The 19284-nt window shown below is 40.9% G+C and overlaps 1 protein-coding gene across 1 annotated transcript in view; it reads right to left on the bottom strand.

Moving 5' to 3' along the window:
• The window catches only part of LOC147691767 (solute carrier family 22 member 6-A-like), a 645113-nt gene that overhangs the window by 314207 nt on the left and 311622 nt on the right, over positions 1-19284 (bottom strand). The window contains exon 6 of the mRNA XM_086936682.1: positions 14447-14562. Within this exon, the coding sequence (XP_086792808.1) occupies positions 14447-14562 (116 nt within the window). The remainder of the gene's footprint in view (positions 1-14446; positions 14563-19284) is intronic.

Raw genomic sequence — 19284 nt, forward strand, 5'->3', positions numbered from 1 at the left:
TTGTATGGTTTGATCAGGTTAGTAAGGATAGGGGGGGGCTTTGCCTTGCAGATTTTTATGGGCAATACAGAGGGCCTTAAAGTGTACCCGTTCTTTTATCTGTAGCCAATGAAGTGATCTTAACGCTGGCTTGGCTGAGGAGCGATGGTTGGTGCTCGTCAGGAGTCTAGCTGCTGAGTTTTGGACTACCTGGAGTTTGCAGATCACAGAGGCCGGGGCTCCCAGAGAGAGCGCATTACCGTAGTCCAGTCTGGATAAAATCATGGCTTGGACTAGGATCTTTTTGGCTCTGTCAGGCAGTTGAGGCAGGATTTGCATATAGATCTTAAAAAGCCGAAGCAGGTGGCCGCAGTTTTCCTGGCCTGTGCTTTGAATGAAAGGTCCTCGTCTAACCAGAATCCTAAACTCTTGATCACCCTTCTTGGGGTTGGGACAGCGCCCATAGAAGGGGACCATAACGTAGGGGAATTGAATGATGCCTTCCTGCCCAGTAACATCAGTTCAGTCTTCTTGTTGTTCAGTTTGAGCTGGGACTGGCCCATCCACTTTGCTACCTCCTCAAGACAATAACTCAAACTCGTGTGGGACAGATCTGCCTGATTCAGAGTGTCATCAGCATAGCTGATTAATTCAATTCCTTAGGGAGCCACTATCTCAACTAAGGGGGACATATACACATTAAAAAGTGTGGGGCTCAGGGAGGAGCCCTGTGGTACCCCACACTGCAAGGGTATCGTGATGATGGCAAGGATATCGGTGATGAATGGCAATCCCCTTCAAATACTTTAAAATACCTTTCAAGGAGGAAAGATTCAAGCCATGAAAGGGCTTTTCCCGAGACTCCGATTTTGTTTAGACGGGCTAAAAGGATACAGTGGTTTACCGTATCGAAGGCGGCGCTGAGGTCCAGGAGGATGATGGCCACATTGCCACCTGTGTCCAGGACCATGGTCATGGCCAGACAATCAAAGCAAACAAGTTCACAAACTCAGCTCTAATTTGGCAGACCTGAAAGGACCACTGGAAAAATAGCTCCCTCATTCTTGGGGTGTTTTTATTTTTAGATTTGGGTCCATGAACTGTCCTTGAAGTGAGGTTAAAGGGCAGTTCGCAAACTGATCATATATGGGCCACATGTATGAACCTATTTTGGATTCGCAAACAGTCCAATTTGCAAAATTGGCCCATTTGCGAAAGAAAAAAAGACTTTTTCTATGCATCAAACCTGATTTTGCGATTCAATATCCTGTTACCAAGTAGTTAAATGGGTTTGCAATTCGGTATTTGGAAGGGCGTGTTAAGGGAGTCCCTTCCAAATACCGAATCGTAGTGGTATGTATTATTGTTTTGTGGCCATGACTGCGGTCGCAAACATTCACATTTTACCACCAACTTAAAGTTGGTGGTATCCCTTTCGCGAATGGGGGACCCCTTCCCCTTTGGGAATGGTGGTGAAAACATTTTTTAAGAGCAGACAGTGGCCCCATGGACCACTGCTTGCTCTTAAATAAATGAAAGGAAAACTTTTCCTTTTTTTCGTTTAAATGCAGCCTGTTTTGGGCTTTACTGAAAAGCAATCACGGACATGGTAGTCTGCTGACCCTAGCAGGGCACCAATCATGTGATTTTAGCGATGCCTAATGGGTCGCATATTGCGACCTACCTCATTAATATTGCTGAGGTAGGTCGATGTGCGACCCCCTAGGAATCGATAAATGAAACAGTTTCATGCATTAGGAACAGCGATTACCTATTTGTGATTTGCAGAAAATCACAATTAGGTAATCGCTATTCCTGATGTTGATACATGTGGCCCTATATGTCTCTGTTTTGAAACTCTTCAGATCTCACCCAACACATTCCTGTAAAGGTAATTTCACAAAAGGAACTGAATGGATTTAATACCAACAAAGGCACTCCCCTGAGTAAAGGTGTACTTTCATGCCAAGTATTTGGTAATTCCATTACGCAACAGCATTCTTCTTCTGTAGCAGAGCACACATTTTCCTACAGAAGTTTAAATGGAAAATGCTGTTTTTTGACGCACCCTACCATATTTTTCCCCTCACCCCCAAATGGATCCGCACAAAACTTGCAGTGAAAAAACCTAAGCCAAACATACTTTGTTTTGGGAAGTTTCATGCAGATTTGTCAAATAGCACCAAAGTTATAAGCAAAATAGCATGGTTTTTCCATGGAAAACTCTGCCCTAACCTTAATACAGTTACAGTTGTCGACTCTGTAGTATGTTTATTTAAACATTTCCATTGCATTATTATCCAAGCAAACATGTAGAAGAGCATATAGCTACATAAAAGCAAACTTGACCCTAGGTTTGTGATTCTTGTTACATCAGTTAATCTCCCTGTGTGTGCATCATTTACCTAAGAATCAGGGGCGCTTTCCCACAGACTGAACACCAATGTTTATCCCTATAGAACAAACATTAGCTTGTTGCCTTCATTCACAACATATCAGCAAGCAATTGTGCGTGCAGTGTCATCGAATAAAAAGAGAGTGATGCACTCTAGAAAACCGAGAGACAGGAAAAGGCCTGACTTTTGTTAAAATATCATTTTCTAAGTAGCAACAATGGAGTTTCTGCTTGGCCAATCAAAGTTTGGTTCTCTAGCCCATCTTACCAAACAAAACTCATTCCCATTCAGGAATATTAGATAATCCCGCTGATCTCCGCCTCCAAACCCTCATCTCATGTCCTTGACCCCATTCCTCCCCTACTGACCAAAAAGCTGAAGCGCTCCCTAGCACAGCTTTGGTGCATGATAATAGACAGCTCCATCAAAAACGGAGACGTTCCAGACTACCTTAAAGTAGGACAAGTCACACCCTTGCTGATAAAACCTGGTCTTGACTTATCGGATATGAATAACTTTAGACCTGTATCTAACCTTCCCCTTCTGTCCAAAATTCTAGAAAAATGCATACACCAACAGCTAAACCAACACCTGGAAAACATCAACCTCCTGGACTCTCACCAATCAAGCTTCAGAAGAGGCTGTCGCACAGGAAGGGCGATCGTCAACATTATCGACGATATCCACAATTCTCTAGACTCTGACCAATGCAGCCTCCTCATTCTCCTTTACCTATCTGAAGCTTTCGATACAGTAGACCACAAACTCCTCATTAGGGCTCTCCAAGAAAGACCCAGTCTTGGTGAGGCGGTCCTCCAATGGTTTTCCTCGTTCTTGCACAATCGCACTCAAAAAATAAAAATCAAAAACTTTCCTTCTGAAACTCACCCTGTCTACAAGGGAGTCCCTCAAAGCTCAGTGCTCTCCCCGCAACTATTTAACATTTACATGGAACCGCTCACCAAAATACTCGAAGCAGCCAGCCTCCGTTTCCATCTTTACACAGACGATACTCAGATTTATCTGGAAACCACCTCTCTCAGTGAGATTCAAAGATTCAATGACATACTAAGTAATGTTCAGTAATGTAATGTTCAGTGAAGTAGTGTGGCTCACTGGTTAGAGGCGGCAGACCCGAGAGCAGAGGATGGCCCGGGACCAGGGTTCGATTCCCGGCGCGGCAGGTTTCTGGACCAGGGTCAGCGGACTTGATAATTCTCTCGCCTCGGTGCCCACTCTGATCAGCGATCGCACTCGGCAACTCTGGGCATTAGCTTGCCTCATCTTCACTAACGGCCCCACCAGACCACCGGGGATGCCTGGTCTCACCCTGGAGATACCCATTAAGGGACCATCTCTCAGGGAAGCCAGGAAGGGTTTCGCAGCGGTCGAAGCGCCTTGGGACCCTACGGGTAAGTAGTGCGCTATATAAATGCCAATACACATACACACTGGCTGTCATCGAATCACCTTAAACTAAACCCTGACAAAACCTAGATACTTCTCATCTCGAACAAGGAGGAGAACCCTCAAACTGCTGAATGGCTAAAGGCTGTTGTTTCGCTTAACGGGAATCTCACCCTAGCTGACAACGTCAAATCACTAGCCATCACATTAGACTCAAACCTAAACATGACCAAACACATCAAATTTTCACCCAAGAGCGCTTTCCTTAACCTTAAACTACTGAACAAAATAAAACCTTTCATTCCGCCCAATGATCTTAAACAGGCCACTCAAACACTGGTGCTGCCAAGACTGGACTATGGGAACGCAGTCCTCTCAGGAATAGCAAACTCACACCTAGCTCCCATAAAAACAACTCTGAATGCGGCAGCCAGAATGGTCACCAGAATCAAGAAATTCGACAACATTTCCCCTGCACTCAGAGAACTTAAGTGGCTCCCAGCCGAAATGCGGATCAGCTTCAGAACAGCCTGCCTCACTCATAAAGGCCTACATACCGGCAAACCCGAATATCTGGTGGCCAAACTCAAAAAAGCCGATCGGGCCAGGAACCTCAGAAGTTCAAACTTCCTCCTACTCATCCCGCCAAAAACTCGAAAACAAAAAACTGCGGCTCGATCCTTCGCCGGAAGCGCACCCATTCTCCCTCACATCAGAACCATTCCCTCTTTTGTAAAATTCAAAAGCCAACTCAAAATCCTGTTCCTCAACCGCTCCCTAGGGTGTCGATATGAGCAATCAGAGCGGGGTAACAAACACATCGCACTGATCCAACATTATGTTCCCAAGACTAAGAAACAGATGTCCCAGCACTATGAAGCAGACCACTCAACCAGTGTCCTGCAATGTTAATGCTTCATTCTTTTGTCTCGTGTGTTGGGAATCTCTGCAATGTATCTTCTGTAAAGAGTTCTAATACCCTCGGGTCAGGCCAGTGCTAATATAAAACTTCTTAAAAAATAAAAGAATTAAACAAAATATTGCAAGCCAAAATAGGGATGTTACTGCCTAATACCTCTAATATTCTTAACTCTACGCATGGTCTCTCTTAGCTTACTATCTAACTTTACATCTCTTTGAACTCAGGGCCTTTTGTTTTTTCTTTTAATGATACTGTTTTTCTCTTCTGTTGATCATGCTTTTGGCACTAGTATGCCCTTTATTCATCTCCTACCCCTTTGGCCTCAGATCTGGATTCTTATCCTTGATCTGTCTTGTTTGTTCCTTTATATTGCTTTCTTTTCCTTTTTTTCTTCTCTTTTTTCTTCATCCTTTCTTTTACTTTTTCCTACTCTTTTTTTATTTCTCTTGCATTAGTATGAGTTTTCACCTTGTCCTTCTATTCTTGTTCTGCCCAATGATTGGTTCCTTTCATTTCTTAATTGTAGATAAATGATGTCTCTTTGTTTTTCCTATTGGCTCTTCAGCCCGTTGTACCTGTTTCGGTATCCTTGCCCTCACCCCACAGTATGTTTAATGTTGTCTTGTGGAAGGTACGTGGTCTGGGTCACCCTGTCAAGCATCAAAAGGTACTGTCTAACTTATCAAAATAATAATAATAATAATAATAATAATAATAAAGAGCTTATAAAGCGCACAGTAACGCCATCACGGCGTGTCCCCGCGCTGAATGGAGCTACAGCACATGTTTCTTTTTTACAGAAAACACATTGTAATGATATTGAATCGCTCAAACTAAAACGTCAATGGATGGGTCCGGTTATTTTTTTCCCACTGCTGTTAATCGCAAAGGTGGTGTTGCCATTTGATGCCACAAATCATTGAATATTCAAATTTTGTCTACTGAATTTCATACAAATAGACGATGGGTTTTGGTTAATGCCATTATATTTCAAAAACCGGTTACTCTATTAAATATGTATGGCCCCATAAAATCGGATCCGGAATTATGGCAATGTGTTAAGCTAAAATTATCTTCTTTTTCCAATCCCAATATTATTCTCGCTTGTGACTTTAATGATTGGCTAGACCCTTTTACTGATGAAAAAAATCAAAACATAAATTTAAACCTGATAAATCCCACAAAGTATTTGAATCTGCCATCACCTCTCGCCCATTGTTTTGTGCATGGAAAACTTGTAGCCCGGATATTTGTGAATTTACTTTCTTTTCCAATGTACATCACACTATGTCTCCAATTGATTATATTTTAGTTTCTAAATCCCTACTCCCTTCTATCAAACATCGGAAATTGGTTCTATTTTAATTTCTGACCATGCCTCTGCTTTATCCTCTTTTGATTTATCTGTTAATACTTGTAAATATGGACAATGGTGTTTTTATAATTCCATTTTACCAGACCAAACTTTTATTTTAGAAGCGCTCTCCTTTAGTAATGAGTTTTTGGGGTTTAATCAATCTAGGTACACCTCTGTTCACAATAATTGGGATGCTTTTAAGGCCCCTTTCTTTTCCTTTTTCCTACTCTTTTTTTATTTCTCTTGCATTGGTATGAGTTTTCACCTTGTCCTTCTTTTCTTGTTCTGCCCAATGATTGGTTCCTTTCATTTCTTAATTGTAGATAAATGATGTCTCTTTGTTTTTCCTATTGGCTCTTCAGCCCGTTGTACCTGTTTCGGTATCCTTGCCCTCACCCCACAGCATGTTTAATGTTGTCTTGTGGAAGGTACGTGGTCTGGGTCACCCTGTCAAGCATCAAAAGGTACTGTCTAACTTATCAAAATGTAATGCACATGCTGCTTTTTTACAGAAAACACATTGTAATGATATTGAATCGCTCAAACTTAAACGTCAATGGATGGGTCAGGTTATTTTTTCCCACTGCTGTTAATCGCAAAGGTGGTGTTGCCATTTTATGCCACAAATCATTGAATATTCAAATTTTGTCTACTGAATTTTATACGAATGGACGATGGGTTTTGGTTAATGCCATTATATTTCAAAAACCGGTTACTCTATTAAATATGTATGGCCCCATAATATCGGATCCTGAATTATGGCAATGTGTTAAGCTAAAATTATCTTCTTTTTCCAATCCCAATATTATTCTCGCTTGTGACTTTAATGATTGGCTAGACCCTTTTACTGATAAAAAAATCAAAACATAAATTTAAACCTGATAAATCCCACAAAGTATTTGAATCTGCCATCACCTCTCGCCCATTGTTTTGTGCATGGAAAACTTGTAGCCCGGATATTTGTGAATTTACTTTCTTTTCCAATGTACATCACACTATGTCTCCAATTGATTATATTTTAGTTTCTAAATCCCTACTCCCTTCTATCAAACATCGGAAATTGGTTCTATTTTAATTTCTGACCATGCCTCTGCTTTATCCTCTTTTGATTTATCTGTTAATGCTTGTAAATATGGACAATGGTGTTTTAATAATTCCCTTTTACCAGACCAAACTTTTATTTTAGAAGCGCTCTCCTTTAGTAATGAGTTTTTGGGGTTTAATCAATCTAGGTACACCTCTGTTCACAATAATTGGGATGCTTTTAAGGCCCCTTTCTTTTCCTTTTTCCTACTCTTTTTTTATTTCTCTTGCATTGGTATGAGTTTTCACCTTGTCCTTCTTTTCTTGTTCTGCCCAATGATTGGTTCCTTTCATTTCTTAATTGTAGATAAATGATGTCTCTTTGTTTTTCCTATTGGCTTTTCAGCCCGTTGTACCTGTTTCGGTATCCTTGCCCTCACCCCACAGCATGTTTAATGTTGTCTTCTGGAAGGTACGTGGTCTGGGTCACCCTTTCAAGCATCAAAAGGTACTGTCTTTCTTATCAAAATGTAATGCACATGCTGCTTTTTTACAGAAAACACATTGTAATGATATTGAATCGTTCAAACTTAAACGTCAATGGATGGGTCAGGTTATTTTTTCCCACTGCTGTTAATCGCAAAGGTGGTGTTGTCATTTTATGCCACAAATCATTGAATATTCAAATTTTGTCTACTGAATTTTATACGAATGGACGATGGGTTTTGGTTAATGCCATTATATTTCAAAAACCAGTTACTCTATTAAATATGTATGGCCCCGTTAAATCGGATCCTGAATTTTGGCAATGTGTTAAGCTAAAATTATCTTCTTTTTACAATCCCAATATTACTCTCGCTTGTGACTTTAATGATTGGCTAGACCCTTTTACTGATAAAAAATCAAAACATAAATTTAAACCTGATAAATCCCACAAAGTATTTGAATCTGCCATCACCTCTCGCTCATTGTTTTGTGCATGGAAAACTTGTAGCCCGGATATATGTGAATTTACTTTCTTTTCCAATGTACATCACACTATGTCTCCAATGTCTGATTATATTTTAGTTTCTAAATCCCTACTCCCTTCTATTAAACATCGGAAATTGGTTCTATTTTAATTTCTGACCATGCCCCTGTTTTATCCTCTTTTGATTTATCTGTTAATATTTGTAAACATGGACAATGGTGTTTTAATAATTCCCTTTCACCAGACCAAACTTTTTATTTTAGAAGCGCTCTCCTTTAGTAATGAGTTTTTGGGGTTTAATCAATATAGGTACACCTCTGTTAACAATAATTGGGATGCTTTTAAGGCCTCTTTCTTTGCCTTTTCTATTGCCTACTCTGCCCAAAAAAAATAGGTGGAATTACAAATACCTTACGGCTCTCCAACACATTAAAATGCCTGAACATGCCTATTTCACTTCCAAATCATCTTTTAATTTACAAGAACTGACTAAGGCCAAGTCTTCCCTGAATAAACTTGACATGGTTGAAGCATGCAATGCACTCTTTAAAATTAAATCTAAATACCATGGAGGCCAAAATAAAACTGGTAAAATGTTGGCAAATTATTTAAAAATTCAAATCTGAAAGGAAAAACATTGGTCCTATTTGTAATAAACATGCCAACACTATAATGTCATCTGACTCTGATATTACTAATGCTTTTCATCCTATTATGAATTATTATATACAAAGGAACTCCTTTCGAGTGTAATATAAAAACTTTTTCAGAACCTTCCTAGCCCTCCTTCTATCCCTGATACTTTTTTAAATCTTGAAAAGGATATTACTACTCAGAAAGTTACTGATGCTATCAAATCTTTGAAGAAAGCCAAAGTTCCTGACCCAGATGGTTTTTCTGTTGAGCTTATTTCTTCCTTTTCCTCTTTTTTTGCCTCTAAAAAACACCCATCCCCTCTTGATGTCCTTTCACTTGATGCTGAAAAAGCTTTTGGTCAAATAAGTTGGCATTTCATGTACACTACTCTCCAATGGTTTGGTTTTGGACCTAAGTTTATATCCCTCATCAATTTACTATATGTTGAACCATGTGCTTCTTTTAATGGTCATTTCCCCCTTTTTTTAATTAGCCTAGAGGCACCAGACAGGGTTGTCCTTTCTCACCTTTACTATTTCTTCTCTGTTTGGAACCCTTCCTTGAGCGTATTTGCTGCAATCCTCATATATCTTGTTTTAAACAAAATCCCTAAAAATCTAACTCTCAGCTTACGCAGATGATATTCAAATTTATATGTCGAATCCCCTCACTTACTTGGGATATTTTTTTTTAAGAAATTGATTTATACTCTAGTATTTCAATGCTCTCAAACTTCAGAATGTATTTTCTTCCTGATCCCCTCTTCATTTACCCTGGTGGGGTGCACCAGAGACCATTAAAATATTATTGTCCCTCATGCCTTTGTAATGTTATCTATGATGCCTATTAAAATTCCTAATTATTATTTCTCCCAAATGTCATCTATTTATACAAAATTACTTTGGAATAATAAGCATGCTTCTATTGCTTTATCCATATTATTTGACCAAAGAATGAAGGTGGTGTACGTTTATCTAACTTTAAGTTATATCATAAAGCCTTTTTATTTTGTCAATGTTATATTCTGACTGATAAGAATTATGTCCTTCCCATACCACAATAGATTCATTTTGAACGTTCTCTACTACATGACTTTTAATTTTATGAAGTTATTTTTATATTCTATTGTAAATTCATATCTAAAAACCCAATTTTAAAATATTCTCAATATTTGTTGCATACAATATTTACAAGGGATTTGACTTCTTTCAATCCTTTTCTGTCTCCTCCATTTGGTATAATACATTTCTTACATTTTTTCATAAATCATTCTATTGTAAATATTGGAAAGAAAAGGGTATTTTTTATGTTCATCATTTGGTCTTTCATAACTCAATTTCGTCTTTTGCTAAGTTACAAGAACAATATAGCCTGCCCGATTCCTGCTTACAACAATTTAACCAAATATTGCCTGTGCTACAATCTTTTCTCTCCACCAATAATTTTCTCCCTCACTCTACCCCTCCATCCTTACTGATACCACTATAAAATCTCACTTAAGATTCCATCCCTAAAGCATCCCTTATATACAGATTCCTTTCTCCCCCTGTCCGCATGGGAATTAAATCCTCTATTGAATTACAATGGGAAATTGACCTTTCTGCATCATTGTCAACCCATCAATGGGTTAAAATATGACGCAAAATCTTCTGTCCCTCTGAAGCTGCCACTATTGCTCAATCGTTATTCTTTCTATATAATAGAGCTGTTATTACTCCTCCCCTTCTTCATACATTTGGTCACTCTACTTCTCCCCTATGTTGGTCATGTCTCTCCTCTAAAGGTACTTTGACCCATTTATTATACTATTGTCCTAAAGTGACTGAGTTTTGGAAATCTGTTTGGTCGAAATGCTCAAAGTAATTTTCTTGCAATGTTTCACTATCTATTCAAAATGTTTTTCTTGGGACTTAATCTGCTGATTTTAATATTCCTTCCTCAAAACATAAAGTATTTGATCTATGTTTTGCGCTTGCTTTTAAAGTCATAGTAGCTTGTTGGAAACATAATTCTAAAATATGCTTACTAACTTGGTGGAATCGTATTTGTAACGAACTATCTACTGTTTCATCTTCTTTGATATTGCAAAAAACGTAATCTGACTTATTATGGCTTCCTTTTACTACCTTCTTGTCTTCAGACTCCTCTTTTTCTTAAATTTTACAGACTTTCTTCTATCTCATCTTTCCTTCCCTCTATTCTATTTCTCTCTCCTTTCTTCTTTTTCTTCAGGTCTTTCTCTCTTCTCCTTAAAAATATATAATATTTTATAGATATTACTGGTTCATTTTTGTTCTTACCAATACTCAATTTTTACTGTATAACTACATGATTCTTCAATGGGATTTCTTCTCTACTCAGACTGTTCATTTAGAATTGTATGTCATAATTATATGTTGTTTGCCATTTGTATTGCTATCCACTTTTAATCCTAAATAAAAGTATTTAAGTAAAAAAATGAACTACAACATGTGAGCACAACATGGATTAACGGATTTCATGGCCTGGAAATTCAGTTTAGGACATGTGAATTTAAAGCTAAATTTGTGTGCAATGAGGCCCCTCAATGGTCAGCCCTATACGAATTCTGAATTTGCAAATCTTATGAAACATACATTTTTTGTTATTTATAGTCTGGGTGGACTTAAGGAGTCCCCTTGTCTGAGGATAAGTATGCACTCAACCAAACCCCTGGTGTGGTTTAACTGTTTTTTAGGCCATGGGATCAATGTCCTGCATTATGTAATGGCGACAGCAACATAAATATTTCTGTCATGAATGAATGAATGAGTGAATGAATGAATGAATGAATGAGATAATTCTTTTATAGCGCATGGCTACCCGGAGGCATCCCAGCGCTTAAGCTACGACACAGGGTCTGAATGTGAAAGATGGAAACCAGTTGGTAGTTAGTTTCCGGGGAAAAGCCGGGGAAAAGCCAAGTTTTTATTTTTTTGCGGAATGAAACATGATTGGATTCCTGACGAAGGGAGAGGGGCATAGAGTTCCATAACTTTGAGGTGTTATGGGGAAAAAGGCGTCCCCCAGAGCGAACCTTATTGATTCTGTTGACTTCTGCCAGATTAAGATCATTGGAGCGGAGATTTCTGGGCATATCGTATGGTTTGATCAGGTTAGTAAGGATAGGGGGGCCTTTGACTTGCAGATTTTTATGGGCAATACAGAGGGCCTTAAAGTGTACCCGTTCTTTTATCTGTAGCCAATGAAGTGATCTTAACGCTGGCTTTGCTGAGGAGCGATGGTTGGTGCTCGTCAGGAGTCTAGCTGCTGCGTTTTGGACTACCTGGAGTTTGCAGATCACAGAGGCCGGGACTCCCAGATAGAGCGCATTACCGTAGTCCAGTCTGGGTAAATTCATGGCTTGGACTAGGATCTTTTTGGCTCTCTCAGGCAGTTGAGGCAGGATTTTGCGTATAGATCTTAACAAGCCGAAGCAGGTGGCCGCAGTTTTCCTGGCCTGTGCTTTGAATGAAAGTTCCTTGTCTAACCAGAATCCTAAACTCTTGATCACACTTCTTGGGGTTGGGACAGCGCCCATAGAAGGGGGGCCATAACGTAGGGGAATTGAATGATGTCTTCCTGCCCAGTAACATCAGTTCAGTCTTCTCGTTGTTGAGTTTGAGCTGGGACTGGCCCATCCACTTTGCTACCTCCTCAAGACAATCACTCAAACTCGTGTGGGACAGATATGCCTGATTCAGAGAGACCACAAGCTGAGTGTCATCAGCATAGCTGTCTAATTCAATTCCATAGGGAGCCACTATCTCGGCTAAGGGGGACATATACACATTAAAAAGTGTGGGGCTCAGGGAGGAGCCCTGTGGTACCCCATACTGCAAGGGTATCGGTGATGAATGGCAATCCCCTTCAAATACTTTAAAATACCTTTCAAGGAGGAAAGATTCAAGCCATGAAAGGGCTTTTCCAAAGACTCCGATTTTGTTTAGATGGGCTAAAAGGATACAGTGGTTTACCGTATCGAAGGCGGCGCTGAGGTCCAGGAGGATGATGGCCACATTGCCACCTTTGTCCAGGACCATGGTCATGGCCAGACAATCAAAGCAAACAAGTTCACAAACTCAGCTCTAATTTGGCAGACCTGAAAGGACCACTGGAAAAATAGCTCCCTCATTCATGGGGTATTTTTATTTTTAGATTTGGGTCCATGAACTGTCCTTGAAGCGAGGTTAAAGGGCAGTTCGCAAACTGATCATATATGGGCCACATGTATGAACCTATTTTGGATTCGCAAACAGTCCAAATTGCAAAATTGGCCCATTTGCGAAAGCAAAAAAGGCTTTTCCTATGTATCAAACTTGATTTTGCGATTCGATAACCTGTTACAAAATCGCAAAATGGGTTTGCAATTCGGTATTTGGAAGGGCGTGTTAAGGGAGTCCCTTCCAAATACCGAATCGTAGTGGTATGTATTATTGTTTTGTGGCCATGACTGCGGTCGCAAACATTCACATTTTACCACCAACTTAAAGTTGGTGGTATCCCTTTCGCGAATGGGGGACCCCTTCCCCTTTGGGAATGGTGGTGAAAACATTTTTTAAGAGCAGACAGTGGCCCCATGGACCACTGCTTGCTCTTAAATAAATGAAAATATAACTTTTCCTTTTTTTCGTTTAAATGCAGCCTGTTTTGGGCTTTACTGAAAAGCAATCACGGACATGGTAGTCTGCTGACCCTAGCAGGGCACCAATCCTGTGATTTTAGCGATGCCTAATGGGTCGCATATTGCGACCTACCTCATCAATATTGATGAGGTAGGTCGATGTGCGACCCCCTAGGAATCGCTAAATGAAACAGTTTCATGCATTAGGAACATCGATTACCTATTTGTGATTCGCAGAAAATCACAATTAGGTAATCGCTATTCCTGATGTTGATACATGTGGCCCTATATGTCTCTGTTTTGAAACTCTTCAGATCTCACCCAACACATTCCTGTAAAGGTAATTTCACAAAAGGAACTGAATGGATTTAATACCAAACCAACAAAGGCACTCCCCTGAGTAAAGGTGTACATTCATGCCAAGTATTTGGTAATTCCATTACGCAACAGCATTCTTCTTCTGTAGCAGAGCACATATTTTCCTACAGAAGTTTAAATGGAAAAAAATGCTGTTTTTTGACGCACGCTACCATATTTTTCCCCTCACCCCCAAATGGATCCGCACAAAACTTGCAGTGAAAAAACCTAAGCCAAACGTACTTTGTTTTGGGAAATTTCATGCAAATTTGTCAAATAGCACCAAAGTTATAAGCAAAATAGACTGTTTTTTCAATGGAAACTCTGACCTAACCATAATACAGTCACAGTTGTCGACTCTGTAGTATGTTTATTTAAACATTTTCATTGCATTATTATCCAAGCAAACATGTAGAAGAGCATATAGCTACATAAAAGCAAACTTGACCCTACGTTTTTGATTCTTTTTACATCAGTTAATCTGCCTGTGTGTGCCTCATTTCCCTGAGAATCAGGGGCGCTTTCCCACAGACTGAACAACAATGTTCCCTATAGAACAAACATTAGCTTGTTGCCTTCATTCAGAACATATCAGCAAGCAATTGTGTGTGCAGTGTCATTGAATACAAAGAGTGATGCACTCTAGAAAACCGAGAGACAGGAAAAGGCCCTACTTTTGTTAAAGTATCATTTTCTAAGTAACAACAATGGGGGTTCTGCTTGGCCAATCAACGTTTAGTTCTCTAACCCATCTTACCAAACAAAACTCATGCAGATCGTTATCCTGCGCAGAACTGGGGTGCGCCACAAATCAATGACAGAGTAATTGGATTTTAAGGCGGTTGTTTCTTTCTCCAAGAGTGTTTTCAGAGTCTGCGAAGATAAAGAGAGTATTTGAGTTATTACATCGCACATTGCTCTATCATTTACAAACTCATTACAGCATTCCGCTAAACAAGGATTGATTCTAATCCGTGGTGTTCTGAACATTACTATCAATGATCTACTGTAGCCAATCATAAGACTGCGTGCACTTGACACAATATTACAGTTTGATTTAAGGAAGAAAAGGCTGGAACAACCGTTTAACTTAATTTATATCAAACCCACTTTCTGAAATATTAGTTAACAATAACATTTGGATTCTGTCCCTCAAAAAAGTATCCCTCAGACCAGAAATCCCTGTTCCTCATGCAACATTTAGTCTGAAACCAAGCACAGCCAGCAAATGGCGCCATGATACCTGCAAACCAGTCCTGGTTTTCTCGTCAACAGCACTTTCCATGTTGGGATTTTTGAGACCATATTGAAAATATTCGCAGTGATAATACAAATGCCTGATCACAACACACTGTTTGCTAAAACAGTCAGGACTGCTCAAAGTATCACATATGATAAAGGGCCATTTGGCAGCTACAAAAAGGATAGGTGCAAGCACCACCACTGTCCAGCATCCCTGCATGAAACCTGCACATCCTGGCCCATGAACCCAGACCTTGCTACACATTTATTGATCTTTAATATTTTACAGCTTTGGAAACTGAAAGCAGATTAAATATGTAGTCGTAATGCTAGGAATATCAGAAGGAGGGCCTCTGCAATGGGGAACACATTTCTCTATAACTCTTGATCCTTAGCACATTAGACACAAAAACTATTGTGAATGTAATATGGAGGAGAGCTGTGTCAACACAGAAACAGCAGGAATGGACTAATGCACTACTTTATCTTATTCTCCTACGCGTTTTTAAGTGCTGTAGTGGTGAGGAGGTAACAAAGTCACACACACACACACACACTATTGACATCCAGAGAAAATACCAGCAGAAGAAAATAAGGCCTGGGACCTTGGATCCAGTTATTGCAAGTTACTGACACTCCTCAGCAGCAAGCACGCCCACCAAGCACAAGTTGTCCCGGGTGCACAGTACATTGAAGCAATAGTTACCTTTACCTGCGCTTTACAGAGAAGCTGTCGAGAAGAGGGTGCACAATCCCATTAATGCCTTCAGTGGTCTAAAGGAGCCTATTTTCTTCAATCAAGGTATTGTAAGCTCAGCAAATCTACCCACCAACTACAAAACGTGTTGGGTGCCTCTGTGGGCAGTCAATTGGAGGCTATTTTGAAAAGGAACACAATGCATCATTGGTGCACTTAGTTGGCTGTAAGGCTGTTTGGACAGAGGTACAGTGAACAGACAGCCAAACAACCACTGTGCGCCTATCCATGGTCTCAGAGCCAATCAGCAGTGGTGGACTCTGGATGCCAGTTGCAACATGACTTCACCAATCATGATGTAGTTTAACCTCTCTGGTATTTCATGGTAAGAATGTTGTTTGGGGACATGCCCAAGTTGTTATCTGTGACTACTGTCAAATGGTATCCAGAGTAGAATGATGACTTGAAAGTTTCAATGAATACATGGTAATGACAACTGTGGAAGTCCATGTTTAATATCCCACAGCACAGAATTGTCTATAGGAGAAAGAGCAATGTTGCAGTCATATGGTGCTCATTATGATGCATGACTCACTTCCAAATACAGGCTTTCAAGCAGCCGTGGTCTGTGCAGGTAACATCGGTGGGGTGGTGGGGCCGGGTTAAGGGGGATTTTGTTGGCACGATGCAGAGGGAAAATTAATTATTTATCTAATTTTCCCTCTGCATCGTCCCTCGAAATCCCCCTTACCTGACCCCACCGCTGTTACCAGCTCGGACCGCGGCTGCCTCCAGGAGGCCGAAAATTTGATGATGAGTTTCTAAAGTATTCCTTGGGGGCCACCTCAGTGGAGATGCCTATGACATGCCACCAGAGGACTACATGTAGGCTGTGTTGGGCTGCTTAGGGGTTGCTGCTAGACCTCAGCTAGAGTTCTGATGAGCTACTGTTAAGTCATTTATGGAACATCTCCGGGTAGGTGGATCATAGTTGAGATGCACTGAAGACTGCATCAGGATACCAGAGGAGTGAGCAGGTTGAATACCAATGGCCTGACTATACCTTTGTAGTGACAAGTATACCTCAACAACTGAAAAACATGATACTGAAGTTCTATCTGGCTCCAGTAACTTTCTGAGTGCCACAGGCAAATTTGTGTTAACCAATTAAATTATGCCTGTGGCAGTGGCAGTGACTTGGCCTGTTTCTAAGTTGTCAACCTGGGTGGTGAATTGATAGGTGAGAACTAATGGTTGTAGATTTTGTAATCTTCAACATCATGTTCTCTACTGCATCTTAAGACTAGCTTCTGCTTATGGATGATAGTTGGCTGGCTGGTGGTTTCTTGGTAATGGCCAGATAGACTTTGTATCCAAATGTGTCTGTGCAATTTGCCGTGACTTGAGGGTCCAGGTCCTTGAGGGATTGTCCGTGGCCCTTAACGGTGTCAGCCAGTTTTCCGTGATCCGACCTGAGTAATGTAAGGCCTGTGGTGAGCGTGCCGATCTGGAGTTCGAGTGCTGCCCTAGAATCACGGATTTCTTTGAGAATTAGGTCCAGTTTCTCAGGTGCACTCTCCAGAAGCTCTGTGGATACTCTCCTGGTGAGGAAGGCCAACTGGAGAGCTCCGCCATGGTGGAGGGAGGGCCCGCTCCTTGTTTGCCCTCTAGTGTCTTTGCCCTAATTCTGCCCATGCTGTGAGTCCACCGTGTAGGCGTAGAGTGGTGTCTTCCGAGTGGGCAACTATAAGGAGTTTTGGCGGGACTCTGTGTGGAGGTAGGAGTAGGACCAAACCTCCCCCCAGTAGGCCGCTGGTGTATGCCACCGTCAGAACCACGCTGCCTGAAACAGAGCCAGATGACGGGGGGTTCCCGCAAAGGAATCACACCCTGGCAAGGCAATCAGGCATGGGGTGAAATGTCCTGGGCATTGCGAGCCATTACGGGCATTGCCACTCACCACAGAAATAATGGATGAATCCTCCTGGTGCACCGGTGTGACTCCCCCTGTCAGTTGGTGTTGTGGTTCTGAAATTCTTAAACCTGTCTGCATTTTAATCTGGCCTTCACGTAGGCCAGTGGAGTGGGCCCAACGAACAAGTGGCTTTGCCTTCTGAGTTCGTGCATATATTAATTTGGGTTTCTCTGACTCTGAATGAACTGCAGAAAGAGTAACCCTTTTCACCTGGAACTGACCTTTTGCAAAACCAGTTTCGTTAGCTGATTGTTATCTGAATTTTCAATTACTGTTCAGGACCCTGTTAACCATCAGTTTTCCTGCACATATGTTATCTTAAACAACATCTAAATGGTTTCTTTCCTTAAAGACTTTCTTTTCTGAAACTTGGGTTTTTGTTATGTGTCGTGACTGCCATCTAGTGTCATTTTTCATGTAGGCTTCAGAAGTTAGTTTGTGAGCAAAGCAGTCTGACCTGTTGTGAATCACATATACACATTAACCAGGGATTTCTTCGTGCACTGGAGTCAATTTCAGAAGCTGGCCTTTCACCCAGGAATTGACCCTGCCAAGCCAATTTCCCTGCAAGATCGTTATTTACCTTTTCCAATCACTATTCAAGACATTTGTTAACTTTTAAAGTTTCTTTACATATTTGTTATCTGGCACATTATCTGAAACTACTTTTTCTGACTATTTGTTCATTTCATGGGTTATGCTTTCAATTAAGGGTTTGTGCGGGCCTTCCAGATTATTATTTAGATATGCCTAAATATTAACTTGTGGGTTGGGACACTGTAAAATGAGCTTTACTGTATGATGCTGTGTGATGTCATGTACTTTCTATTGGTTGAATTTTGGTGCAGGGGCGTGCATTTTAAATTTACCTTTTTGTGTATAAATAGGGATGTCTCGCCTTAGTAAAATTGAGCAGTTTCTTGAGTTGTACACCATGTTGTATTGCTGGGATTTCTGCTACTAGCTGCAGCTAATAAATTTGATCTTTGACGCCACCTAGAAGTATTCCGTGTCTCTGTATACCAAGGCAAGGGAACCTAGAGGACTCTGGGCGTGTCCCTGACGCCGCTGGGTACTTGAAAACCCGGTTCTTCAGTTGGTGCGACCAACGCGGGCCGACTTCAGTGGTACCGGTCCAAGCCTGAAGATTGCGAGGAGCCACGTGAGGAAATTTTGGAGGAGGGCCCCCACCTCATCGACCCCTGCATGTCTGCGGGGACCAAAGGACTTTTCTGCGAGGCTTCCCGCTTTCCAACGGCTGCGAAGGACTGCTGCCCTGACTGTCGCCTTGTCTTGGACCCTCCGATTGATGTTTGTAAAGCGAGACGATAGACGGTCTTCTGGTGGCGTGACAGATATTTGGTTAAGTATAAATGGGCCGCTCCCACGACTTTGTTTGATTCCTTGGTTTTGATTTGGCTGCTGCAGTATCCAAAGCCAAAGGGCTTGTATATATACAAGTGTATCATTTTTTGATTCCCTTTGAAGTTTGAAACCTAGTGAGCAAGATGCTTTGTCTTGGTAAAATTGGAAATTGGTTTGTTTGTGGTAGTAACAGGGATTCCCGATTGGAGGATTCATGTCCGATACCTCCGGTTGGAACTCCGACTGATGAACTTTACTCAAAACACGTAGTGGGCCCTATTACTTATAATGAAGTATTTATTTGCAAGCTTATACC

The sequence above is a fragment of the Lissotriton vulgaris genome, chromosome 9, assembly GCF_964263255.1.
Source record: "Lissotriton vulgaris chromosome 9, aLisVul1.2, whole genome shotgun sequence".
NCBI classification, from domain to species: domain Eukaryota; kingdom Metazoa; phylum Chordata; class Amphibia; order Caudata; family Salamandridae; genus Lissotriton; species Lissotriton vulgaris.